General features: G+C 60.2%; 1 protein-coding gene across 3 annotated transcripts; it reads left to right on the plus strand.

The window, feature by feature from the left end:
* The first annotated feature begins 1,042 nt into the window (after nucleotides 1-1,042).
* TSPOAP1 (TSPO associated protein 1) lies at nucleotides 1,043-25,750 on the plus strand. 3 transcript variants are annotated; one of them, XM_039247354.1, is made up of 32 exons: nucleotides 1,043-2,019; nucleotides 2,799-2,906; nucleotides 3,191-3,319; nucleotides 3,884-4,063; nucleotides 4,609-4,794; nucleotides 6,067-6,144; nucleotides 6,233-6,316; nucleotides 6,471-6,560; nucleotides 6,743-6,865; nucleotides 7,114-7,218; nucleotides 8,621-8,671; nucleotides 9,078-9,098; nucleotides 10,156-10,360; nucleotides 10,942-11,114; nucleotides 12,526-12,641; nucleotides 12,931-13,040; nucleotides 15,814-16,644; nucleotides 16,793-16,944; nucleotides 17,285-17,662; nucleotides 17,748-17,966; nucleotides 18,287-18,472; nucleotides 19,023-19,880; nucleotides 20,517-20,616; nucleotides 20,708-20,862; nucleotides 21,484-21,652; nucleotides 22,023-22,094; nucleotides 22,518-22,550; nucleotides 22,730-22,833; nucleotides 22,918-22,989; nucleotides 23,243-23,353; nucleotides 24,025-24,086; nucleotides 25,689-25,750. In XM_039247354.1, the coding sequence occupies exons 1-31, from the start codon at nucleotides 1,696-1,698 to the stop codon at nucleotides 24,052-24,054; spliced, it is 5,553 nt and encodes a 1,850-aa protein (XP_039103285.1). In that variant the 5' UTR covers nucleotides 1,043-1,695; the 3' UTR covers nucleotides 24,055-24,086; nucleotides 25,689-25,750. The 3 variants fall into 3 exon arrangements, with proteins under 3 accessions (XP_039103285.1, XP_039103286.1, XP_039103287.1); XM_039247355.1 differs by having other exon boundaries at nucleotides 3,191-3,316; XM_039247356.1 differs by lacking the exon at nucleotides 22,023-22,094.
* Nucleotides 25,751-26,183: the final 433 nt, after the last annotated feature.

The following is a 26,183-nucleotide window of genomic DNA, read 5'->3' on the forward strand; positions in this document are numbered from 1 at the left end:
CTGCTGCTGCTATTCCCCAAGGGTGCCACACGAGGGCCCCCCATCTCAGCAGAGACCGACTTGTGTGAGGATGGACTGAGTCCCAGATTCAGAGGGGACAGGAGCTTCCTCTCTGAGGCCCCTTGCAACACCCCTGTCTCTGGGGACCCCATCTAGGCCCCTGCCCCCACATACAAGTTGACTTGTGGGTAGGAGAGTTCCCATGTCCTTGTCCCCAAAAGCCATTTTCCCATAGCACAAAGGCCTAAGGCCAGACAGAAGATGAACTTCCTTGCCGTTTGGGGCAAAGCCAGCCCAACAGCCCATGTTGTCTCCTCTGCTGGCGCAAGAGGGCCAGATTGCCCCCAAAATGAAGTCTGCCAGGAGGAAGCTGAAGCAATTCTCAGTCAGTTTCTACCGTCTCTGCTTCTATCTTCCTGTTTTCATTCCTTTGATTTCTCTCTCTCTCTCTCTTTGTTTCCTCTCAAATCCCATCTTTTCTGTCCCTGCCCCTCTTCATGGCTGGCTCTGCCTATTTGTCATACCACCTCCTGTCTCTGTCTCTACTGGTCTTGGGCCGGCACCGATGTGGGGAGGACCATCCACAGTCCTCTCGCCTCAGTACAAGGAAGGCGTAGGGGCGAGTGGGGAAGAAGGGTGGGAGGCCACATGTACGGGGTACTGGGCTGGGATCCCGTGAGGAGCCCGCTCTACCCTCTGTCCCGACCCCGCCGCTGGTCCAGCCCACCAGTCCAGCGCCATCACCATGGAAACCAGCAGCCGACTTCCTATTGGTGGGCGGGAGAAGACGGGGAGGGGGAGGGGAAGGCTGGCTCTCCCCTGCTCATCCCCCCCCATTCTGAGGCTCAGCCCTCCTCGGCGCCCACCATCTCGGGGCTCCGGGATTGTCGGGGACCCCAGAGCTGAGGCCAGCAGGGACAGAGACTATGAGGCAAGCAGCCCACCGACCCAGACCTCCTTAGGACCAGCCGACCGCCCAGCAAGCAGGAGAGCGGCAGCAGAGAGAGGGACGGGAGATAAAGGACCACAGCGGACGGTCGAGGATCACCCCCAGCAGCTCCCGCACACCCTAGCCAGGCTGAGGGTCATGATGGATAGCCAGACTCGCAGACGCTGACGGACATACAATGACACCGAAGCACACAGCTACACAGCACTGAGCTGCTCAGATACAACCAGTGACAGCATCACGCCCTGCCACAGCCCTGCAATACAGACACCCCCCCACACACACAGAAACAACTGGTAACTCCGAAACAGGCACAGACAGTGACACACGGAGCCACTACCCCCCCCCCACGAGTGGGGGCACCTGTCCTCCAAACACACACACAAGACAGCGCTGACCCGAACAGACAGACCTGGAGACACACGCAAACCCCCAGCCAGGCGCTGCTGTTGGTGGCCTCTGCACATCCTCCCTGCCCCCACGGGGACACCCTCGCTCCTCCACATACGCGCGCGCACACACAGCCGCGAGCAAACATAGCTTGCATACCCCTAGCTTCAGCTCTGGCAGCTCTGACTCCTGCAGCCTCCTTTGTGGGTGAGGAAGAGCAGCCAACCGTGGATGGAGCCTCGGTGAAGCCAAGAGCTCAGAGAGGAAAGGGTCTGGCCTGGCATGACCCTCGCCAGCCCCTCCACTTGGCTGGGTGATGTCCCCCGGCCCGGGTCCTGGGGGCCCCTGGCAGTATCATGGAGCAACTGACACCTCTCCCACAGCTGGGGGACCCCAGAGCCATGGAGCCGTGGGCCCTGCCCGCCTGGCAGAACTGGACTCCAGGGCAGGGGAGCGAACCTGGAGGCGCAGCCCCAGGCATTGCTGATACTCTGGCAGCCGGGCAGGTTGGAGAGCTGAGGCCTGAGGAGAGCTCAGAGGGAGCCCAGAGCTCTGGGGCTATGGGCGGCACTGACCCTGAAGGAACCAAAACTGGGCTGCCCGGCCTGGGGCACCAAGCAGCAAGCTCCAGACCCAGCTGCCCGAGGCTGGAGGACGAAGAGGTGGAGGCTCTTCCTAAGGTAAGGGAGCTGGGGAGGGCTGGGGTCTACCAGGCGGGGCGCCTACTGACGCCCTCCAGCTTGGGCACGTATGCAATCCCGCTGCCCACCCCTCCTCTCCTGGCCTGTCTCGGTCCGTGGGCCCTTCTCTGTGACTGTGTGTCATCCCTTCTCTGGGCAGGAATGTCAGTGGCTCCATTTTTTGCCATATGTCTATCCTTCTGACTCTCTGCCTGTCTGTCTACATCTGGCCCTGGCTCTGCCCCTGCCCCTTCCCTCCGTGAGTCTCTCTTTGAGAGTCTGTCTGTCTGTGTCTCCTCCTCGGCGAGTCTCCGTCCTTGGGGGCTGGACGATGCTGGGGGTGGTGGGGTGGTGGGGGGTGTATGGTGGAATCAGAGTCCAGAGGAAGCAGATTCAGGGGAGGGGGCTCAGTGCTGGGCTGAGCCAGGGAGGACAGGATTGGGGTAGGTGGGAGCAGCCTCCCCTAGAAGATGGAGGGACCGGGGCTTTGGGGGAAAGAAGGGGCCTGGAGGGGTGGGGCTGGGAGCTTGAGCCGGCATTTCCCAGGGATAGATGGGCAGAGATGGAAAGAACTGGGGACTAGCAGAGAGGGTCTCAGGGCTGGGGGAGGCCAGCGGGGGCCCCTTCTGGGCCTCCTATGCACCCCTCTGAAGGCCTAGGACATGGGGGAGAACCTTCTCGTCTCCATGTCTCCTTAGACCGTTGGGGGGCAGGATGCCTCCAAAGGAGGGCTTTGACTAGGTTCCTGAGGCGCCGTGTCCTGTCCTTTCCCATGCCAGGGCAAGCTGGGCGTGGGCTCTGGGGACAGGCCCAATCTGGAGCTGCTGAGGGCCCTGGGGGAGCTGCGGCAGCGCTGTGCCATCCTTAAGGAGGAAAATCAGATGCTGGTGAGGCTTGAAAAGAGGGTCCCCAGTCTGGGCTGGGACTGGGGGAAGGCAGGCTCAGACACCCTAGCCCTCTGCCTCCGCACCTTCCTCATCCCATAAAGCATCCCTCCAAGTGTGGGCTCTGTGGGGTGACATGACCCCAAGACGCAGAGAGGGTGAACCCCTTCTTAGAGTTCCCAAGGACTCCACTGTGAGCCCAGGGCTCTCGTCCAAGTCCGGGACAGTTAGGCTCGGGTCTGTCGGGCGCTCCCCGCATGGCCCGATTCTGGCTGACCCCTTGTCAGAGGAAGAGCAGCTTCCCTGAGACAGAGGAGAAGGTACGGAGGCTGAAGCGGAAGAATGCCGAGTTGGCGGTCATCGCCAAGCGTCTGGAGGAGAGGGCCCGGAAGCTGCAGGAGACTAACCTGAAGGTGGTGAGGATGGGAGGCTGCCGGGCGGAGGCTGGGTGCCCAGGGAGCCAGGCTGGGCCTGAGGGGGTGGGGCCCGGGAGTCAAGGACTCCTGGCACCCAGGAAAGCAGGAATCCAGGGGCCAAGGTGTAGGAAGGGCAAATGGTGGCTGGGCTAGGAGGCTAAAGGCTTCTGGGGCCACGGGAGGGCGGGGAGTTCCTGAACAGGCAGGGAGCGGGTTTCTGGATTGCCACGTGCTGGGGCTGGCTGCAGCCTCCCGCTGAGCTCATCTCTGGGTGCAGGGCTGTGGGGGCGGGGATGGAGACCCACGACAGTGGCAGCCCTCAATTAGCAGCAGCCTCTGGGCCTAAACTAGGATGTGGAGCTAACCTTTCCAGCTCTGTCTGAGGACTGCTGGGATGGGGTGGAGTGGGGCTAGTCTAGGTCCCCTAGTGCCCCAGATAGAGGGTAGAAGCAGGAGGCCATACTTCTAGGTTTTCATCCTAATCCCTCCGTTGGGAGGAGCTGAGGAGGGGGAGAAGTGCCCCAGCCCTCAGATGACCGATGGCCTTCCTCCTCCTCTGGCCAGGTGAGTGCCCCTGTGCCCCGTTCCGGGGCCAGCTTGGAGTTGTGCCGGAAGGCCCTGGCCCATCAGCGAGCCCGGGACCTCAGTGAGACAGCCAGCGCCCTGCTGGCTAAGGACAAGCAGATTGCTGCCTTGCAGCGGGAGTGCAGGGAGCTGCAGGCCAGGCTCACCCTGGTTGGCAAGGTGCGAGGAGGCCCTGGTCACCCCTTCCGGTTCAGCCCTCCAGCAGGGCTACCTGCCTGGCTTGTGGGATGCGGACGAGATGTTGATGAGATGCAAATGAAGCGGGAAGGTAGAAGCTGCTGGGGAGTAGGTTCCCCTGGCAACGGCCCAGGTGGGAGCGGGGAGAAGGAGCCCGAACTGAAGGGGGTGGAGCTAGGAGTCCCAGACCTGGGAATCTCTGTGCTCCAGGCTTCACGCCGTTTGCCAGCGGGTCTGGCTGTATGACCCCTCACACTTGCGTGGAGCGATGTTCACAAGGCATTTTAGCACAGTGCCGGGCACACCGCGAGCGCCCAGTAAATGAGTTACTGTGTCTGTCTGCACACGGGCTCGCGGAAGCATGTGGCTGTGCACGCGTGCACCCATGACCAGGCATGTATGCATGGGAGGATGTGCACGTTCCCGCGCCTCGGGGCCGCCCCGGCACCGTGGAACGCGGCCTCCGCTGGGGATGGTGTGGGGCGGGCAAGGGCTGGGCCTGACTCCTCTCCCTGTCCCCCAACCAGGAGGGCCCCCAGTGGCTCCACGTGAGGGACTTCGACCGGCTGCTGCGCGAGTCCCAGCGGGAGGTGTTGCGGCTACAGAGGCAGATCGCCCTGCGCAACCAGCAGGAGCCGCCCCCGCCGCCCCGGCCCCCGGGCCCAGCCGCCCCGGCCAGAGCAGGGGCGCCCGCCCCCGGGGCCCCGGGAGAGGTGAGCTCTGGCGCCGGGACAGGTGTGTGGGCGTCCATGATGGGCTGGGGGACGCTCTGGGAGCTCTCCCTGCACAGCGCTCCGAGCCCCGAGGACCCGGTGGTGGCGTGCGCATCCAAGGGCTGGGGAGCGTTCCCGACCCCAGGCGGCAGGGTCGCCCGTACCTGCGCTGAGCTGGACCCGGGCGATTCGGGGGCCGCCCTTCGCAGGCCTGCGCCCCACGAGGCCCGCCCCGTCGCCCCTGCCGCGCCGCCAGTGGTATGGCCCGGCCGCAAATCCGCGGTTGCCCTGGCAGCCGCCCGGGGCCCAGCCCGCGCCGCCGCCTCCCGCCGCCGCCGCCGCCGCCGCCGTAGCGCGGGGACGCCCCCTTCAGCGCCCGCCTGGTCCTCCAGGCCCGGCCACGGCTCCCCGGGGGTGGCGGTGCGTCCGCCTCGGCTCCAGGTACGGGCGACCCTCACTGGGTGCTGGGCGTGGGCGGCCTCTGTCGCTAGGGCTTGGGACCACACTCCGGACCCCCAGAACTTCTAGGTCTGGCTCCTCTCCATCCTCTACTTGATCGGCACCTAGGTTCACCTCCTTCTGGGAACAGGGCTGGGAGAAGGTGGATTCCATAGCGACGTAGGCCTGGGTGCGGGGGGAGGGGGGTGCTTCTTGCTCAGGTTTCCCCCCTCTGCTTGGCCCCGGGAGGGAGATGCAGCTCCCTTGGAGAGCTGTCCTCCCTGAGGGTTTGCACAGATAAATCTGAAGTGCGACAGGCTGGGTGGGCTCGGGGGAAGCTAGGAGGAGGATCTGGCCAGGCTTGCACTGCTCTAGGCAAAGCCCAGGTTTGGATGATCCAGAATTCCTAGCCCTGGGAGCACCGTGTCCCCGTCCCCGGGGCGGGGGTGCCCAAGCAGCCTCCTAGTTCTCTGCCAGTCACTGAAGGACACCCAGGACAGTTATTGAGTGCAGAGCAGGGCTGCTGTTGGAAGCTAAAAAGGGAAAGCTTTGGCCTGGATAAGGGACCCATCTCCCCCGGCACACATGGGTCCCAGGATCTCAAAGCAGTATGTCTGGAGGACACAGGGGCACAGCCTCTGCACTCCCGCATCAGCCGGAGGCGGGGCAGGCGGCACCCCCTTCCCCACCACCCCCATTCCCCGGCAGGGATCTTTGCTGACTGTGAGATGCGGTGGGAGCCTGCACACGCACAGACAGGCTGGGCAGGGGGGCAGGCTGCCCAGAGGCCCTGTTCTCAGGTGCCAGCCTCCCCACTGCCCCCTGCGTTCTCAGGCCAGGCCCCAAGAGGATGTGGAAACCCCACCCGGGGGCCTAGGGGAGCCAGAGAAACAGCAGAGGGTACAGCAGCTGGTAAGTCCCAGGTCAAGGGCTGGAGGCAACCAGTTGTGGGCAGGTCTGCCTTCCCCCACGTGAGGAGCCCTTGCTTCTGACCCCACAGGAGTCAGAGCTCAGCAAGAAGCGAAAGAAATGCGAGAGCCTGGAGCAGGAAGCCCGGAAAAAGCAGAGGCGATGTGAGGAGCTGGTGAGCTCCAGGGGCTTTCCTGAGGCCAGCCGGGTGGTGGGCTCCCTCAGCTCTGCTTTCACCTCCTGTCCTGTCTGTGGTGGGGGAGGCCTTGTCAGGGAGGGCAGGATCCTCTTTGTGGGCCCCCCACCCCAGAGCTCCCCTGGTTTCTCAGGAACTGCAGCTGAGAGAAGCCCAGAACGAGAATGCCCGCCTCGTGGAGGAGAATTCTCGGCTCAGTGGGAGAGCCACGGAAAAAGAGCAGGTAGCGGTTCTGCGCACGTGCTTTGGGGCTGGGCTTCTGCCGGGGCCCTGGTCCCTGGGCAAGGGGCTGTCTGCTGCACCCCCTGAACTGGGCCAAAGTATGAAGGGTGCTATTCCTCCCCGGTGAGGGAGCTGCTGGGACAAGGCTCACGCACCAGCTGCCTGCTGCTCGCCCCCCTCCAGGTGGAGTGGGAGAATGCGGAGCTGAGGGGCCAGCTCCTGGGGGTGACGCAGGAGAGGGACTCGGCCCTTCGCAAGAGCCAAGGCCTGCAGAGCAAGCTGGAGAGCCTGGAGCAGGTGCTGAAGGTGAGGAGATTGCATGGGTGGGGGGAGGGTCTTGGGCCCTGGTGCGAGGACAAAGGGAGGCAGGAGGACGTGCCCCATGTGGGGCACCGGGGTCTGAGGCCCAGTCCTGGCACCACCAGCCTTGCCTTTCTCAGACTTCAGTTTCCTTCATAACACAGGGAACGCATGGTGTCCAAGGCTCCCACATCTTAGATCTACAGGGATGGTGGAGCCGGGCTGTGGCCTTGACCCAAGGTCTTGTGTTTCAGCACATGCGGGAGGTGGCCCAGCGGAGGCAGCAGCTCGAGGTGGAGCATGAGCAGGCTCGGCTCAGCCTGCGGGAGAAGCAGGAGGAAGTCCGGAGGCTGCAGCAGGTGCGGGCAGCGGGGGGGGAGGGGTGGTAGGCTGCTGGACCCCTCAGTCAGGTGCTCATCCAGTGAGCTTTTACTGAGCACCCGCTGAGTGCCAGGCTCTGTGCGAGGCACTGGGGGACAGTGGTGGGGAAAGATCAGGGCCCAGGCCAATCAGCAAATAAGTGGATACATGAGTGAGGTGACCCCTGTCACTGATGGGCCCAGGTGTGGGGGGGGAAGTGATGTGACAGAGTGACCAGGGTGGGGCCAGGGGCCACTTTAGAGAGGGGGGCAGGGAAGGCCTAATACGTTAAGGGTGAGAAGGAGCCAGCTGAAGAGCACTCCAAGTAGAACTGAAGTGCAAATGCCCTGTGGCAGGATAGAGTGTGGGGGTCCAGACCAGTTGGCTAGATTATAATAGGTGAGACAGAGCAGCAGGAATAGGTAAGAGCCAGATCTCATGGGGCCTTAAAGAAGAATGGATATTTTGTTCTCTGAGGGGTTGGAAGCTGTTGGAAGGTCCCAAGCAGGGGAGTAGCATGATCTGATTCATCATTTCAGAAGATCACATGAGCAGCACTGCGGAGGGTGGGTTGGGGGTGTGGGTGAAGAGGCAGGTGGTCAGGTGTCAGGGCTGCTGTGGTTCAGGCGGGAGAGGAGGGCCATCTGGACAAGGGTGCAGGTGATGCAGGTGGACCCAAGGGGAAGGAGCTGAAGTATTTTGGAGAGAGAAGTGGCAAAACTCCATAGGATTCTGGTTGAGCCCCTGCTTCTCGTAGCCATTTGCTGCATAAACCTTGATGGAGTGTCGGGCTCTTCACCCTCTAGGAGGTGATGGATGAAGGGGCAGCAGCTGTGAGAGTTAGGGAGTCCTGAGTCCTGAGTCCTGTTCTGGCTAAGTTTGGGTTATGTGTCAAATATACAAGTGGACGTTCCCATAGGCAGTTGGATCTACGGCTTTGGAGTCATGGGGAAGTTGGCCATGGAATTAGGTTTCAGAGTCATCAGTGGTCCAGTTGTGACTAGATGGGCCCCCTTGGGAGACAGTGAAGAGTGTAAAGTACCCTGTGCCCAGCCCTGTGCCCTGCAGCATCCCAACATTCAAAAGGGGCAAACGACAGGGCACAGGTGAAGGAGGCTGAGAAGGAGCATCCCAAGAGGTAGGAGGGAAACCCAGAGGGTGGATGTCCCAGAAAGAGAGAAACAGTATCAGACCTGCCTCTCCTTGATGCTATTACCCTCTGGCCTAAGGTATGGCTCTGGGTGGGAATCTGGGAGTGAGGAACCTCAGCCTCCCCCTTCCCAGCTCACCTTTCCTTTTCTTCCCTCCCTTTGCCCTTGCTGCTCCCCCCACCCATCTCCTCCCCTCCCCTCCCCTGTTCCTCACTTTTCCTCTCCAACCTTTGCCTCCTCCTACCTGCAGGCCCAGGCAGAAGCCAAGAGGGAACATGAAGGGGCCGTGCAGCTGCTGGAGGTAGGGTCCTTGGAAGTGGCCGCCAGCAACACCAGTTTGGGAGGAAGGCAGGGAAGTTCAGAGAGAGCTGTAATGGACTGCATGGGGGTGGGAGGGTGTGGGGTTAAGGAAGGGCCCTTAAGTGCTCCAGAGCCTAGGGAATCCCTTCCACTGTCGGCCTACTTCTCAGGCAGGGGTGCAGCTGGGCAGGGGCTCCTGGGTCTGGTGGCAGCAGCCCCCACTGCCCCCACCCCCAGGGGCTGTCTTCACCCTGAAATATCCTTCCATTTAGGAACTGCTCAGTCAGTCCAGGGAGCCGACCAGGTAGTGTCCACTTGGGCCCTTGCTCCCTCTCTCCCTCTCTGCGCAGTGACCCGCGGGGTGAAGGGTTCTAACCTGTCCTCTGTGCTTTCCTTTCCTGCCACAGTCGACCCTGGATTCCATGCAGGTACAGCCTCCTGACCCCCCACCTCACTGGGTTGTCCTCTCCCATGTGCCTGTGCGGGCTGGCGGAGCTGGGTCTTCTTCCTCAGGGTCCGGTGGTCCCAGCTTTCATGTGGAACAGAGGAGGGTGTGTCTGGTAGTGGACCCGAGAACCTGTAGAAGGCCTGGGACTCCTGCGGGACATGGGGGCCACCTCCTCCACCCAGAGCTGCCACAGTGCCTGGCAGATGTGGGGCTGACCTTCATCTAAAACCTAGCCACTTGGACCATGAGGAAGTTCCTCACGAGTCTAACCCATGATCCTCTTGATCATGGGCCAGGGGAGAGCCCCAAATGTTGGGACTTTTCTTTTCTTTTTTTTAAATTTTTAAAATGTTTTATTTATTTCTGAGAGAGAGACAGAGACAGAGACAGAGACAGCGTGAGCAGAGGAGGGTCAGAGAGAGAGGGAAACAGAATCTGAAACAGGCTCTAGGCTCTGAGCTGGCTGTCAGCACAGAGCCCAACGCGGGGCTCGAACCCATGAACCGCGAGGTCATGACCTGAGCTGAAGCTGGACGCTTAACTGACGGAGCCACCCAGGTGCCCCAGGACTTTTCTGATACCTGAGAAAATTTCTTGAGAATTGGCTCCTTCCTGCTGTAAAGATGTCCCTAGCTCCTGTGCAGGGTCTCTGCGAAGGTGGGGATTTGGGTCACTGACTGAGAGCATGACAAGCAGCAGAGCCAAAGAAACTCCCAAGGAGATACTGGCAGTGGGGCTGGGAGTGGGAGCCATTCCCAGAGGCAGCATGGAGGAGGGAGCGCCACCGACTGGGGTGTGAGGGTGTGCTGTGTGGGGGGTGGGGTTCGCCCTTCCCAGGGAGGCTTGGGAGTGAAGGCCGCCCACAGCCCTGGTGCTTCACACCCCACTCAGACGCTGTTAAGGCAGTGGGCAGCCAGGTGAGGGCTGGTGCCCGGGGCTAGGGCTGGGCAGGTGGAAGCTGAGGCCTGGTGTGGGGGCTCCGGATGGGACTGGGCAGCTTTGCTGGGCCTGGTGGCTTATGGGAGGTCTTGGCCCAGGTCCGGGTTCGAGAGCTGGAGGAACAGTGCCGCAGCCAAACAGAGCGCTTCAGCCTCCTGGCACAGGAGCTCCAGGCCTTCCGCCTGCACCCTGGCCCCTTGGACCTACTCACATCCGCCCTGGGCTACAGTACCCTTGGGGACCACCCACCACCCCCCTGCTGCTGCTCTACCCCCCAGCCCTGCCGTGGCTCTGGCCCCAAAGGTAAGTGGACCCCAGTGACATTTGTCTGGAATGCTTTTGTATAGAGCAGAGAGTTCAGGGTCAGAGAAAGCTCGCAACTCACCCAAAGTCACACAGCAAGTTGATGGGGGAGAAATGAGCTCACAGGAGTGGCTCTCCTGGAGTCTGGCCAAACATCGCAGCCACTGCCCTCTCCTCCAGCAAGACCTCTGTGGTCACAGCTGGGAGTTGGGCACTAGGAATCAGCAGCCGGCAGTAAGGGCTTGTAAAGAGCTGGGTTGGGCATCAGTCAGATCTGGGGTCCCCAGCCCCTCTCACTTAACAGCCCATGTGATTTTGAGTATGCTGCTAAACCTCTCTGAGCTCTGGTTTCCTAAGCTGTAAGACGGAAATAATTCAGTGCACTTCAGCGGCCTGCTCTGAGGATCATGTGAAATAATATATGTAAATCACTTCCACCTCTACTTAGTAAGTTCTTCTCAAATATTTCCCTCCTGTAAGGAGACGTGGCTATGGAAGTCCTGACCCCCATATCCAAGCAGCCCTCCTTGCTCCCTAGTCTTTCCTCAGGTCACAGACCTCATGTGCCATCTTCTCTTTAGACCTTGACCTCCCTCCGGGCTCCCCTGGGCGCTGCACCCCAAAGTCTTCTGAGCCTGCCCCTGCAACTGTTGTCGGGGTCCCTCGAAGGACGGCCAAGAAGGCAGAGTCCCTCTCCAACTCCTCTCGCTCTGAATCCATCCACAACAGCCCCAAGTCATGCCCCACACCTGAGGTCAGTGCTGGGGAGGGGCCCGGGGATAGGGGGTGGCCCTATCCTCCTCTGTGGTTCCCAGGGGTTGGGTGGCTGCCGGGCTGTGTGGGGTCCCAAGTTGCAAAGTGGAGCCAGGCCCTAGGAGAGAAGGGCCTGCGGATCCCTCTTTATGGGCTAGGAGCTCTGGTGGAGGCCGCCCTGCTCTCCAGGGCTCACCTGCAGGCCTTACTCTGGGGCCGCCCAGCCCCGCCCCTCTGGGGCTCACAGAGGCCCTGGAGTCCTGAGCCTGATGGAGGGAGACACTTCGGCGCCAGGATCCGTATAATGAGACTGTTCATGTGAGTGTAGCAGAAGCAGGTGGTAGTGTGGGAAAGAACACGGGTTCGGGGATTCAGATCCCAGCTCTGTCTTAGGCGAGTCTCTGATTCTTTCTGGTTTCCTCATCTGGGTTTTGGAATTAATAAAATCCACCTTGTAATGTTGTCATGAGGGTTACATGAAAAGGTAAAAGGAAGAGCGCTACCGCAGGGCACACAGTAGATGCTTAACATGTGGCCGCTCTTATTATTACCAACTGCTCGATCACCTTGTCCCTCTCTCTACTTCTTCCTAAACCTCAGAAATCCAAGGGGGCAGGGGCACCTGGGTGGCTCAGTTGGTTAAGTGTCCGACTTCGGCTCAGGTCATGATCTCACAGTTCGTGGGTTCGAGCCCCACCTCAGGCCCTGTGCTGACAGCCAGCTCAGAGCCTGGATCCTGCTTCAGATTCTGTATCTCCCTCTCTCTGACCCTCCCCTGCTCTCGCTGTCTCTGTCTCTCTCTCTCTCAGGAAAAAAAAAAAAAATCTGAGGGGGCAGGGCCAGAGCAGCCCTGGGGCTCCGGGGTTGTGAAAAGCAGGGGAACCCAGCCCGGCCTCTACTGCCCCCTTGTGGGATGAAACGGTGTGGGCTTTGGCTGTGCCGTTGAGGGGCTGTGCTGTCTCCTCCCACACACTCCTCCCCCACCGTGCCCTCCTTACAGGGGCATCTCAGGACCTTCTGCCTCCTGGCTTCTGGCTCTTCACAGTCAGAGTGCTTTGCCATGTTTTTCCCTTAAGGAGACAAACTGCCATTGGACACCCCCTGCACACCGGAGTGGTTGCTATCAGTGGGGAAAGTGGTCTTATTTACTGGGACGGTACAATAGAGGCCAGGGCTCAGGAGGGATCAAGGTTATTCTCACTCGGCTTTGCCAGGGCAGCTGGGCTCTGCCAGGACCTGCTGGCCTGGGTGCTGACTTTAGAAAACACGGAGGCTCATTGCTGCTGGCGTTGTCCAGCCCGTGCTCTTTCCCTTCTCAGAGCCGTAGGTCCTCTGGCTCATCCTGGAAACCTGCCTGCTTTGCCACTGGCCCTGGGGCCTGGAGAGGACTGGCCCTTTCTGTTTGCCTGCAGGTGGACACAGCCAGCGAGGTGGAAGAGCTGGAGGCAGACAGTGTCTCCCTGCTCCCGGCAGCACCGGACGGCAGCCGGGGAGGAGCCAGGATCCAGGTGTTCTTAGCGCGCTATAGGTGGGCTCCTCCCCTCTGCTCCCCACTCATTTCCCTAGCATTTGGGGTGTATGGGAGGAAGGGGCTGGTGAAGAGAGAGGCCTCTGGAGGTGGCAGGGGTGGCTCAGGGATCCCCGATGGACATGTCCCCTTTGCCCAGTTGAGCCAGGTGGGCACAGTGAGTGCTTACTTGGCTACCGGTGGACACCCAAGTCTCCATAAAGGCCTAGTACAGTGGGAGGGAGGAGACGGGATGTGGGGGTAGGGTGTGGGTCACTGTCATCCTCCCTCTCCGCGCCTCCTTCAACAGCTACAACCCCTTCGAGGGCCCCAATGAGAACCCAGAGGCGGAGCTCCCACTCACCGCTGGCGAGTACATCTACATCTATGGCAACATGGACGAGGATGGCTTTTTTGAAGGTAGGAAGGTGGCAGAGTTATTCTGTCCATCCCCCTGCTTTTGAGTCCCTCTTCCCAGAGACCTCCACCCACCCCTTCCATCCCCTACCATCTCCCTGGCCTGCTCAGCCATATAGTGACCTGGCAGCCCACGCAGAAAGGGCCCAGGAAAGGGGCCGCTGGTCTGACTGCAGATCTGCCCGGAGCAGGGCAGGGCAGGGCAGGGCCTACGACAGTCCAGGTGATGAATGGGGTCACAGGGAATTTGGCTGAATCCGCTTTTGTGCTTCCAGACAGGGCACGGCAGTGCTTAACACTAGTGACCTCGAAGTTGGGCATGTAGCACGGATCTGAAGCTGGATGCCAGCTGGGTGTGGGGCAGGGGGAACCAGGGTGCAGAGGCCAGGAGAGGGTGTCAGTGAATAGTCAGGAGGTGTCAGGGCCCAGGCAGGGCATGGGCTTCAGGGCAGTGCTAGAGGGTCTGTGGGGGCCCTAGGCACCTGAGCAGAAGCCCGTTACTGAGACTGGGCGACAGGGCTGGGCCTGCCGAAGAAATGGTCTCTGGGGACTCCTCAGGTTGGCCCTGGCCAAACAGCAGGGAGAACAGGCCCGTGCCAAGACTGGGTTGCAGTGTAGGCAGGGCAGGGTGAGGGCCATGAACTGGGGTGGGGGTGTAGGAAAGAGGTTAGATCTGAATCTGTAACTCCCAAAGCTTCGGGTTTGTAAGGCCAGGTCTTCAGAGCCCACCCCGGGCCCTGCACCTGTTCTTTGAGTAACTGCTGTGAACAATGGTGAACAGCTTAGCTCCCCAGAGGGAGGGGTAAGGAAAGTGGGATTAAATATTTCCCAGAAAACGACTTTCTAAATGAAAACAAAAACCTAGGAACCAACCACTTTCCTTGGAGGGGGGCAGCAAGAACACAAATATTCACTAAGCAGAAATTATTAGAATTTGAACTATACGATCTGGGGTAGATCTAAAGGCGTGGAGACAACGGGCCTGGGATGCTGTGTTCCTCGTCACATTTAGCTAAGTGACTGCTTCCTCTACGTCTGCTCCTGCCTGGACTGCTGTCGATGGTTCAAGCTTCGGAAACGTGTGCCTGACTCTGGCTAGGGCTCCAGCGCCAGCCTTTCAGGGTGATAGAGATGCTTAGTGCAGAGGCTCCTACCTTTAATGTCACATTCCTCAGTGTTAGTGCTGATGTTAATATTCTCGGGCTCCCGTAATAAATTACCGACAGAAATGTATTCTCTAACACCTCCTGGAGGCCAGAAGTTTGAAATCAAGGTGTCGGCAGGGCCACACTCCCTCTGGAGGCCGAAGGGGAGATTCTGTTTCCTGTCCCTTTCAGCTTCTGGTGGCTCCAGGTGTTTCTTGGCCTGTGACCACGTCACTCCCGTCTCTGCCTCCATAGTTACATTGCCGCCTCCTCCTCCTATCTCAGTGTCTCTCCCTATGTGACTCTTTTAAGAACACTTGTCATTTGGTTTAGGACCCATCTAGATCATCTGGAATGATCTCATCTCAAGCCCCTTAACTTCATTACATCTGCAAAGATACTTTTTCCAAATAAGGCCACATTCACAGGATCCGGGGATTAGGATGTGGACAGACTTTTGAGAGGTGACCGTTTGATCCACTACAGGGCTTATTGTCTCAAATGTACTGAAAATCACTATTGTTTCTCCAAGTTTCTGTGCTTTTCCCCTCTCCTAGAAGCAGTAGAGAGTGAGGGTGTTGGGGAAACTGGGAGGCCCCCCCCCCGCAGCTCAGACTTGTCTTCCTTTTCAGCACCCTCTTTCCTAAACCCTGGACTCTGCTTCCCCTTCCTCCTAATGAAGCACAGCAGCCACGGGCTCAGCTGTTCTCCGGGAATCCGTTCCCTTCCCCCAAATTAGCTGGGACATGGCATGCTGGGTCCCCAATTTCTTCCTTCCTTGACATCCCTCTATTGTCAGGTGTTCAAGAGAACTGGAGCTTACCTTTGGACACTGCCTGGACTGACTACCAGTCATGTTCCTGGGCCCAGGCTCGCTGGGGGTCCTCATCCCTTCTAGAACCCACACGGGAATCTTTTCTCCGGCACTCACGCCTTTTGTTGCTAAAGATTCCTTCCCTTCCCCTGATCAGGTGGTGCTTTCCTCTCCCTTTGAGGATGTCTGTTTTCCACAGAGGGAAGTTCAAGGGTGCCCCTGGCCCGACTACTCATGCCCTCGGAGTATGAAAGTTTTCAAACATACAGTAAAATGAAAGAGTAATACAGTGGACACCTATATACTCACCACCTACATTCAACAGTTGTTAACATTCCTCCATATTTGCTTTTTCCATCTGTAGGTTAAAAATGAAAAGTGATGTAAAAGCAAGTTGTAGACATCATGACATTTCGCCTAGCCCCCTTTCAGCACGCATCTCAGAACGTGGTTCTCGGAGAGCCTGGTGGCGCTGGCACCTGGGAGCCTGTTAGAAATGCAGACTCGCAGCCCCACCCAGACCTAACTAAATTAGAACTTGCATTTTAACAAATCTCCAGGCGATTCATATGCACACTAACATTTAAGAAGCGCTGTCCTATATCACCGTGGTGCTGTTATTACACCTACGAATATTAGCAATGACTCCCCTACTGCAGATGTTGTGCGTTCTTGCCTTTTAAAAGTGCTCGCAGGTAAATGTTGATTTGGATCAAATGCTTAAGATCACCAGCTAACCGTTGCTAAAATGCATTTATTGGACTGGTTTTTCTCTGCCTCCTCTCTGTCTTCCCCTTCCCTGCCCTCCCTCTGCCAGGGGAGCTCATGGATGGCCGAAGGGGCCTGGTCCCTTCCAATTTTGTAGAGCGTGTGTCCGACGATGACCTCCTGACCTCCCTCCCTCCGGAGCTGGCCGATTTGTCCCACAGCTCAGGCCCCGAACTCAGTTTCCTGAGTGCAGGTGGGGGTGGCAGCAGTAGCGGGGGCCAGAGCAGCGGGGGACGCAGCCAGCCCAGACCTGAGGACGAGGCTGCGGGGGAAGAGCTCAGCCCGAGCCCCCAGCCCGAGGGCCTGGGCGGGCCCCCTGCTGTGCCTTACCCACGGGGTCTGGTGGTCCTCAGGCAGCTGGCCCACAGTGTGGTGCTGGCCTGGGAGCCGCCTCCTGAGCGAGTGGAGCTACGCGGCTACCATATCTGCGTGAACGGGGAGCTGCGCCAGGCCCTGGGGCCGGGGGTGCCCCCCAAGGCTGTGCTCGAGAACCTGGACCTGCGGGCCGGGCCCCTCCGTGTTTCTGTGCAGGCCCTGACCAGCCAGGGCAGCTCGGACCCTCTGCGCTGTTGCTTGGTGGTGGGTACCCGGGCTGGGGTGGTACCTAGCCAGCTGCGGGTCCATCGACTGACAGCCACGTCTGCTGAGATCACCTGGGTGCCCGGCAATAGCAACTTGGCCCATGCCGTCTACCTCAATGGGGAAGAGTGCCCCCCTGCCCGCCCCAGCACCTACTGGGCCACCTTCTGCCACCTGCGGCCTGGTACTCTCTATCAGGCCCGAGTGGAGGCTCAGCTCCCACCTCGAGAGTCCTGGGAACCAGGCTGGGAGAGGCCGGAGCAGCGGGCTGCCACCCTGCAGTTCACCACACTCCCAGCAGGTATGCAGCCTCGCTTGGGCTTTGATGCTCTGTAATACTCGGGAGACCAGGCCGGGGGACATGCATTTTCGGGGAAATGGCAAATGAGGCTGGTATCTCTGGAGGTGAGTGTCCTGCATTCCTGGGTCTGGTGCCCTCCTCCCCTCAGGCCCACCCGATGCCCCCCTGGATGTGCAGATTGAGCCGGGACCCTCCCCTGGAATCCTGATCATCAGCTGGCTCCCAGTAACAATTGATGCTGCTGGCACCTCCAATGGCGTCCGGGTCACGGGCTATGCCATCTATGCCGATGGGCAAAAGGTAGGGCCTGGGGACTCTGCCTACCTGTACCCTGGGAATAGGGTATGGGTGTCTCCTTGCCATGCTCAGAGACCTCATCTCCCCAGCTTGGCACAGAGATGCCCAGCCGCTGGCATTTGGGCATCGTGTAGCAGGCAGATCGGTTGAGGGCATGGGCTTTGAGAGCGGAGGACTGTGCTTCAAACAGCATGCCACCGCTGCAGCCCTGTGGCCGGGAGGATTAAGTGAGATGAGGCATGCCAAGGCGTTAGCGCCCTGCCTGGCATAATGCTAACCGCCACTGCTAACCACCACCGTGTCCTCGCACTCGGCCATCTCCGCCTCTACCTTCTGCCCGCAGATCATGGAGGTGGCGTCGCCCACAGCAGGCAGTGTGCTGGTGGAGCTGTCCCAGCTGCAGCTGATGCAAGTGTGCCGTGAGGTGGCTGTGCGCACCATGTCGCCCCATGGCGAGTCAGCCGACTCCATTCCGGCTCCTGTCCCCCCAGCCCTAGTGGCAGCCTGCCTACCAGCCACGGTCTCTTGCCCCTCACCACGGCCAGGCTCCGAAGCCAGAACACCTCTTGCTCCAGCCTCCCCGGGGCCTGGAGACCCCAGCTCCCCCCTCCGGCGCCCTGACCCGCACGGAACTCAAGAGGCCCCCGGGGCCCCCCCGGCAAGCCCTCCCAGAGATGCAGCGAGAGGAGCCCCCCAGGAGCCCCCAGCAGCTTGCTCCCAGGTACCCTGCTGGGGAGAGGGGGAACAGGTGGAGGCTGGGACAAAGGCCCAGGGCTTGGACCCTTCCTCAGCACCCACCATTCCAGGAGGAGGCCGGGGCAGCTGTGCCGGGCACCTCAGAGGACGGGAGGGCCAGCGAGCCGGCTGCGGGAGACAGAGCTCCCGGCCCCGCGGCTTCGCCTCTGGCCCAGGAAGAGGCCCTCCTGGCACCCTGCCCCGGCCAGGGAGCACTCGCCCCGCGAGGACCCTGTGCTGAGGCCGGCCGCGGAGGAGACGCCGGGTCTGGGCTGAGGCCCAGGGCTGAGGTACGGAGCCGCCTCAGACAACGAGGGCCTGCCTCCCTGCCTCTGCCCGCCCAAACCTGGGTGTCCTCTCCCTTTATTTTCCACTCTGGTGTGCGCCCCACGTCTGCTTCTTTGTCACCTGTCTTCCCAGCTTTCTCTTTCCCTTTTGGCTACTACCCCTCTTCCCTCAGTCCTCGCCCTTGAGCACACCCCCCATTTGGGACATGACTCTCTCCCTCTGCCAAGGGACCCCTGTCATTCCAGCTAGGGCTGACCCTTCCGGAGCCCCCTGTGCCTCCTCAGACCCTTCCCTCTCCCTTCCTTTGCCTCACCTCTCGTAGAGGGAGGACACAGCAGAGCTCGGGGCCCACCTGGTGAGCTCCCTTGCGGACCATGGCCACAATTCGGATCTCTCAGACATCCAAGAAGAGGAGGAGGAGGAGGAGGAGGAAGAGGATCTGGGTTCCAGGACTTGCTCTTTCCAGAAGCAGGTTATTGGCAACAGCATCAGGGAGAATGGGGCCAAGGTAACGGGGCGAGGACGGGCTGGCGGGCCCTAGACCTCAGGTTCCGGGGGCCTCTATCCTTCGTGTCAGCAGCTGCTCCGGCCACCACGGAGTGCCAGCAACATCCTAGGTGTGTGGCCTGGGCCCTGTCCTGAGCAGTAGATAGGAGGTCGCTCAGGAGTCTGCCTTCCTGGGAGGAAAGGAGAAGATGAGCGGCCCTCTTCTGTCCCTTCTCCTGCTCCAGCCTGCTGCAGGCAGCGCCCTGGCCTGAGGCCCCTGCTGGGAGCCTCTGTGGAGGGGGGGGAGGTGTGGTCTGCTCTCTGCTGCTCCTGTCCCTTGGGCCCCAGCGTCCGTGCAGCCTGTTCCCAGGGTGTGTTCCCTAACTCCTCCTCTGGCTGTGCTCTGGACTTGCTGTGTGACTTTGGGCCAGCCCCCTCTCTGGTCTTTCCTCTTGTAGGAAGCTGAGGGAGGGCTGTGGGATTGCGTGGAACCCCTCCCCTCATTTGAGGACAATGGTCACAGCTGTCTCCTCTTCCCACGGACCTCTCTTCCCCACTGCCCTTCCCCCCAGCCCCAGCCTGACCCCTTCTGTGAGACCGACAGCGACGAGGAGATCTTGGAGCAGCTCCTGGAGCTGCCCCTCCAGCAGTTCTGCAGCAAGAAGCTTTTTAGCATCCCCGAGGAGGAGGAAGAGGAGGATGAGGAAGATGAGGGAGAGGAGGAGGAAGACGAGGAGAGGCCAGGGGCAGGCTGTTCCTCCCGAGACCCCGGCCCACCCGAGTCTGCACTGCTGGGGCTGGGCTCTGACAGCGGTCAGCCTCGAGGGCCTGGCCCGTGTCCCTTGTCCCCAGAGCCCTGCAGGGCTGGGGACCGCCTGGAGGACATACCTGGACTAGTTGGTGGAAACAGCCGGAGGAAAGGAAGTGGCTCCCCTGAGAAGCCCCCAAACCGCAGGCGGTCCCCAGATCCCCGTGAACACTGCAGCCGACTTCTCAGCAACGGCGGGCCCCAGGCCTCTGGACGACCGGGCCCCACACGGGAAAGGGGCAGCCCCTCTGTGGGCGAGGGGACCAAGGGTGTGCCAGAGGCTGGTGGGAGAGGGCGGCCGGCCCCTTCCCGGAGATGCTCCCGTGGCCGGGCCCCAGAATCTAGCCTGGCCAGCTGCCTCTCCCCCAAGTGCTTGGAGATCAGCATCGAATATGATTCTGAGGACGAGCAGGAGGCGGGCGGCGGGGGCATCAGCATCACCAGCTCCTGCTACCTCGGAGATGGGGAGGCCTGGGGCATGGCCCCCATAGGAAGGTCCAGGGGGCCTCTGAAGGCCAATTCAGGCCCCAACCCCTACCCACGCCTTTCGGCCTGGGAGAAGGGGGAGCCAGAGCGGAGAGGCCGCAGTGCGACTGGCAGAGCCAAGGAGCCACCCTCCCGGGTCCGTGCCCACTCCCCACCCTGGCAGCCCCCTGCCTGCTGCCGCCTGGTGGCTCTGCTTGCTGCCCACCAGCCACTGCCATTCCACGCTGCCGCCTCCATCCACAGAGGTGGGGCTGGGCCTCTGGGCTTCCTCACCCGCCTCCTCCCACCCACATTCCACTGCTTTGCTGCTTCTGCCTTCGGAACTGGGATGCACAATATTCTGTTATCGCTAGCCGCCAGTTGCCGCCAGCCAGCCCCTGCCTTTGCACAGGGTGGCCTTCTGCTTAGCTAGTTACGTCTTCGGGACACTGACGGTGATGTCCAGCATCACCTGACCCTGATGCCAAGAAGAGGCCCTCCTCTCCCACGCTCCTCCTCAGCCAGCACTGAGACCCTCCCCTCTACTGCACTCACCAACGAGGGTGGCCGGAGCCGGGGTCTCCCCTTCTGCCCTTCCTCCCCGCCGTGGGGGTGTCTGATGTCTCCAAGAGATTGGGCCAAGGCTCCAGGAAAGGAATGTTGTGTCCCGGCTCTGCTGTGCTGCTTATGCTGATGGGGCAGAGCTGGGGAGCGCGTGCGGGGTCCTGCCCTGCTTACTCGCCCACCAGCGGATGGTGGGTCACTTCTGCTCTCTGCTGCCCTTTCTTTGCAGGCCACAGAGACTGGGGAGCCCAGAGGGCAGGACAGCTCTGGGAGGAGGGGCCCCCCGCGGAGAGGGGCCCAGGCCCCCAGGGCAGGCGGCACTGAGCTGGGTGAGCACCTGAGGGGGGCTGGGCTAGGCCGAAGGGGCTTTTCCTAACCTAACCCTTTGGCAAGAGCTTACTGTCATCGCTGTCTCCACAGCCTCTCTGAGGAGCCCCCCAGAAGAGGCGCTGGTTTACCAGGACCTACCTGTCAGGGTCTTTGTGGCTCTGTTTGACTATGACCCGGTGTCAATGTCACCCAACCCTGATGCTGGGGAAGAGGAGCTCCCCTTCCGGGAAGGCCAGATCCTGAAGGTGACTGACTGACTGTCCGGGTCCCCCACCCTTTCCCCTCTCCTGTACTGGGGGTGTCCAGCCTGCGTGGCGGGGGAGGGGAGAGTCCATAGCTTCCAGAGCCAGAGGACGTGGAGCTGAGTCCTGACTTAGCCACTTGTACCTGTGTAACCTTGAGTGGGTGCACTAGCTGCTCTGGACCTCAGTTTCCTCATTGGTAAAATGGGCTGATGTTCATGTCTACCTCACAGAGCAGGTCAGGGCACGTGGCATACTTCAATGGCCCGGCATACAGCACAGTATAATAACAGCTACTGTTAACATTACAGTTTTTACGGAGTCTCCGAGTATTTATTCAAGGCTTTTTGCAGTTGCTCAGAGATTACAGAGATATAGTCTGGGCTGGCCGGGAGGGTCTGGGGGGTGGATGTGCCGGCAGTGAGTGAATATATATGAAAAGGGTTATCTTCTCTCATCCCTCTGATCCTTATTCTTGGCTGTTTCTCCCTATTTACTGTTTCATGACCCACAGAAGGTAGCACATTCTTCTGCATTTCTGAGTGTGGTGCTGTGGGGCTCAGGGCCTGGGAGCCAGGCAGCAAGTTGTACTGGCCTCTTGAGATGACTGATCTTTGCCTTCAGGTGTTTGGGGACAAGGATGCCGATGGCTTCTACCGCGGTGAAGGGGGCGGGAGGATAGGCTACGTCCCCTGCAACATGGTGGCCGAGGTGGCTGTGGACAGTCCCATAGAGAGACAGCAGCTGCTCCGGCAGGGTTATTTGTCCCCAGATGTTCTCACCGAAGGCTTAGGTATGTCCGACTGCTGTCCCTTACCCACCTCCCACCACCCCAGCTCCAACTCAGCCCCTCCTGAGCAATCTGTATATCCGGGGTGGCCAGGGAGCATCATTTTTCCAGAGTCCAGCAGAGCCTGCAGCCTTGCAGAGACTAAGGCCAGTGTGGTCACAGCAGTTAGCTTGCCACGTGGAATGGGGGTCTGCTGCAGAGGGGCTGGGCCATGAAGTTTGGATCCTGGAGGTCAAGGATGGGAGAGGAAAGCCCTTTAGAAACTTGAGCACAAGAATCCTGGCACAGTCCAAAGAGGAGATCCAGAGTCACTATTCTGACCCCCTCCCCTGCCTCAGTTTCTCTCTTACATATACTTGCCTTTCTGGATCAGGGAATGGTCCCTTTGTGTACTCTACAGCCCGCACTGCTGGGCCTCCCCCCAAGCCCCGCCGCTCCAAGAAAGGTGGGTGAGACCCCCCCTTCTCCCTTGGGGCCTGTGAGGATGAGTGGGGGTGGGGAGCACTGCTTGGCTCTCTGGGGAGACACGAGTGGGGTTTTGAGCAGGTAAAGGGGATTAGGGCAGACCTTCAGCCACATCCATTGCCTCCACTGGGGAGCGTCCTTTTAATGGGGACGGGGAGTGGTTTGCTGGGGCCTCTGCTCCAAAAAGCACCTGGCTGTAAATTCTGTGCAGCCTGGAGCAAGTCATTTACCTTTTCTGGGTCTTAGTTTACCACCACATCCGAAGGGCTGGGCTCTGCTCTCTGAACATCTTTCTCCTGCATCCCTTGCGTGAGACCGAGCATCCTGCCTGCCCTGCCCCACCCCCAGCCCAGGATGAGGAGGGAAGTGAGGGGCGGGGCTCACCTGCACATTCTCTCCACAGCTGAAGTGGAAGGCTCTGCCCGCCCTTGTGCAGGTGAGGGGCCATTCCTGTGCAGGGGAGGATGGGAAAGAGGTGGGGCTGGGTGGCCCCTCTGGGTTCTCCCCAGAGGCTGCAGCTAGTGGACAGGTGGCGAATAGGGGGTCAGCAGTGTGGAGGATGGTATGGCGTGGGGGCTCCAGAGAGTCCCCAGTCCTCTCCCACTTCCCCTGCAGGCCGCCCCCAGCAGGTCTCCTCTGCCGGCCTGAAGTCTCCCCGTTCCATGGTGGCTGCATTTGACTACAACCCTCAGGAGAGCTCCCCCAACATGGACGTGGAGGTGAGACCTCCATAGAGAGCCCAGCCAAGGGGGTGGTGGCAGGGCCTCCCCAGGGCTGACGTCTGCCTCTTGGGCTCTCCACAGGCAGAGCTGCCCTTCCGGGCAGGCGACATCATTACTGTGTTCGGTGACATGGACGATGATGGTTTCTACTATGTGAGAACATTGGGGTGGGGGTGTGCTCTGCCCCCCTCACCAGCCCTTTCAGGGAGGGCTCTACCAGAGCCAGGGACGGGGGTGAGCAAGGGTTCCTGAAGGAAGCCTGGAGGAATGGACCAGGCACTTTGACATGGACCAGGTTGTGGCAGGGATGTTGACCTCTGGCTGTTCCCCCCAGGGGCTCCAGGGCTGAGGGGCTGGGGCTGAGGCCTCTTTGCTAGTCTCAGCCTCATCAGCGTCTCCTCCCCAGGGGGAGCTCAATGGACAGAGGGGCTTGGTTCCATCCAACTTCCTGGAGGGCCCTGGACCTGAGGCGAGCGGCTCAGACAGGGAGCCCGGGGCACCCCAGGCCGAGAGTCAGGTCAGTGAGGAGCTGGGCTCCCAGCGCAGCAGCTGGGGCTGTACCTTGCCCGAGTGGTGGTGGGGACAGTGTCGCAAGAGGGGGGCGGCTGGCTGTGATCTAGGGAGCACCGCGCAGCATGAAGCTTCGAGGGAGAGCCCTGCCAGGGCCAGCTCCCTCCCAGTATGTGCACCCCTCTGCAGAGGAGTGATGGCTGTGACCCTGAGCCCCGGCCCATCTGACCCAGCTGCCCAGCCCCAGCCCCCCCACCCCCCCGCCGCCCCGGGCTGATGTCGGTGAAGGGCCTTGTGGAAAAGCACCCTTGTACCCCTCACACCACAAACTAGTCATAGCCCGGGTTTCAGGGAACCTCCCACCCTCTCCTTGTCTCCCAGGTGCCTTTTAAAGCCAGTTGCCCAGCAAGGCCCAGCAAGCTTCCTGGGTCCTTGTTCTTAGAGCTTGCCTCTCCTCGGGGTGGGTGGAATACAGCTGACTTCCAGCCTCGTGGCACAGGGAGAGGGGGAGGGGCCTGGCCTCAGTGGGAAACCCTGGGCGTCCGTCTGCAATATTTCCAAAGGCAAAGGCTATGCAAAACGGGACCAGTTCCTGTGAGCTGAGTGACCTGGTGACTGGGCAGGGAATATGTGAGTCAGTCCATAACCCAACTCCTCTCTTTGTTCCCTGTTCTTCAGAGAACGAGGAGGAGACGAGTCCAGTGCTAGATGGAGATAGATATATATAGAGAGAGCAACATGTAAGTGGGGGACTGGCCCCCTCTGTTCATGTGACTCCCCACACCTTACGTCACCATGACCAGATAGCGCTCCTTTGTCTTGAATACTGGAGCTGACCTGGCTCCTCTGCTTTCTCCCAGGGACTGGGGGAGGGAGATCTTGCCATGAGCCAGATCTGGGTATAGGATCATCCCCTCCCTTTGGTTTTACTTTGGGCAGTGCCACCTGTTATAGGAGTACATGTCATGTTAGTATATAATGCCCCATAGTACCTGACTCCTCATATTCTATAGCCCATGCGGCTTATAGAATGTTGTGTGACATCCATATTGTGACTCATCAGACTATTATGATACCGTCTGACTATGGTATTATAATATAGTGATTATTATTGGTGACAGAATATAATGCCACCAGTAATAATAGTCTCCCCACCCTTGTCCTCTGTATCATGACCTGTTGGGGGATTGGATGCATGATTTTACTTCCAATTCTTAATTTTCTCTGCTGGAGGGAATAAAGGGGGGGCTTAAACAATTGAAATCTAGAGATAACCTCAAACCGTTCATCTCTGGGGCTCATGGGCCCCCTTCATTTGCTTCTCCAGCAACCCCTCCCTCCTGGGATGCTGTGGAAGGAGCCCTGGGAAGTGGTAGCAGTAGATGCTTTGGCCTCTAGGTGCCGGCAAACCTCTTTGAGGGCAGGTCCCGCCACGTCGGTCCCCAGGGCCTTGGGTAGGGGGGTCCTAGGCCCGGCATGCGGCTCCCTTGCCTCTGGTCTGGGCTTCATGGCTGGCTCTGGCCAGGAGGCTGCAGGGCTGTGGTGGTGAGTCGGGGGCGGGCACTGAGGAAGGGAGTGGAGGGCAGGGGCGGGGAACTCGTTGGCGGCCAGATCTGACTGGGCTGTGCCAGGCACAGGAGATCATGGTAGGAATGTGGGAATGGGGAGTAGGGGTAGGAAGGCTTCCTGGTGGCCCTCCTATTCACCCACCCCCTGTCCTTGAGGCCACTAATAGCACTGGGTGGGCCTGTGGTCCGTGGAGCTAGGAGGAGATTCAGCAAGGGAGATAGGCTGACAGAGGTGGCAGGGCGGCCTCCAGAGCTTGTGTGTGTGTGGCTGAGTGGTGCGTCCCCGCAGCCATTTAAGGAGGAGTCCCAGTCTCCTCCTTGGGGGGCGGGGGCACCCCCACAGCTGCTGGGCTGGAGGAGCATGCTGCTTCTGTCTGTGCAGTGGTGCGGTGGTGCGGGAGAGGCCTTCCCAGGGGGGTAGGGGTGGGAGGCTGCCTCTAAGTGGTCCTGGTCTTCCTTTGCTCTGAGGGGGTGACATGGGGGAATTGGGGGCACCTATCCCGAGGGGCAGGTCCAAGGACTCCTGAGCTCTGTCAGCCCAGGACCCTATAGGGAGACCCAGAGAAGTCTCATGAGCAGCATCACACACATTCACCTCTCTGAGCTCTGTGTGTGTGTTGGGGGGGGGTGGACAAAAGGGGGGTAGTGGGGCTCTGGTTCTTGACCATGGGTCTGTGACATGGAGGGCTGGAAGCACTGAGATTGTAAGGCGAAGGAGTCGGGTTGGGGCAGGGAGCCAGGCCCTGACTTTGTCCCTTTTCTCTCATATTTCAGGACTGGGCCAGCTCAACACAAGGGCCCCCAGTGCCCAGAGACTGGCCCTGTGCCCCTGGCCCGGGCAGCTTCCCCACAATTGAACTGGGGGGACTACAGGGCACCAGAGAGAAGGTGTGGGGTCTCCTCGCCAAGGGGAAGCAGCTCCTAAGGAAACTGGGTTCTGAGAAGAAGGAGTGATGCTGTGATCCATCCAGCAGGCAGAAGCAGCCCCCTGAGGCCCCGGGGTCACGGGGTGGGGAAGGCCCTGGACGCCCATTCTTCTGAGTTAACACTGTGGCACTTGAATGGGAATCAGAGACTCTTTGAAGGTCAGAGCTAGATGAGTCCTCAAGGATGAATCCTCTGGAGGGGCATCCGCCTCTTATAGGAGGGGAAATTGAGCTGCAGAGTGAGGAAACAACTCGGTCAAGGTTGCTGAGCACCTCAGCCACAGAGCCAGGACCCGTGACTCCCCGTCCATCCACCTACGCCTACTTTCCAGCCATGACACTA

The sequence above is a fragment of the Hyaena hyaena genome, unplaced genomic scaffold (genome assembly GCF_003009895.1).
Source record: "Hyaena hyaena isolate Hyena2069 unplaced genomic scaffold, ASM300989v1 scaffold_298, whole genome shotgun sequence".
In the NCBI taxonomy this organism is placed as follows: domain Eukaryota; kingdom Metazoa; phylum Chordata; class Mammalia; order Carnivora; family Hyaenidae; genus Hyaena; species Hyaena hyaena.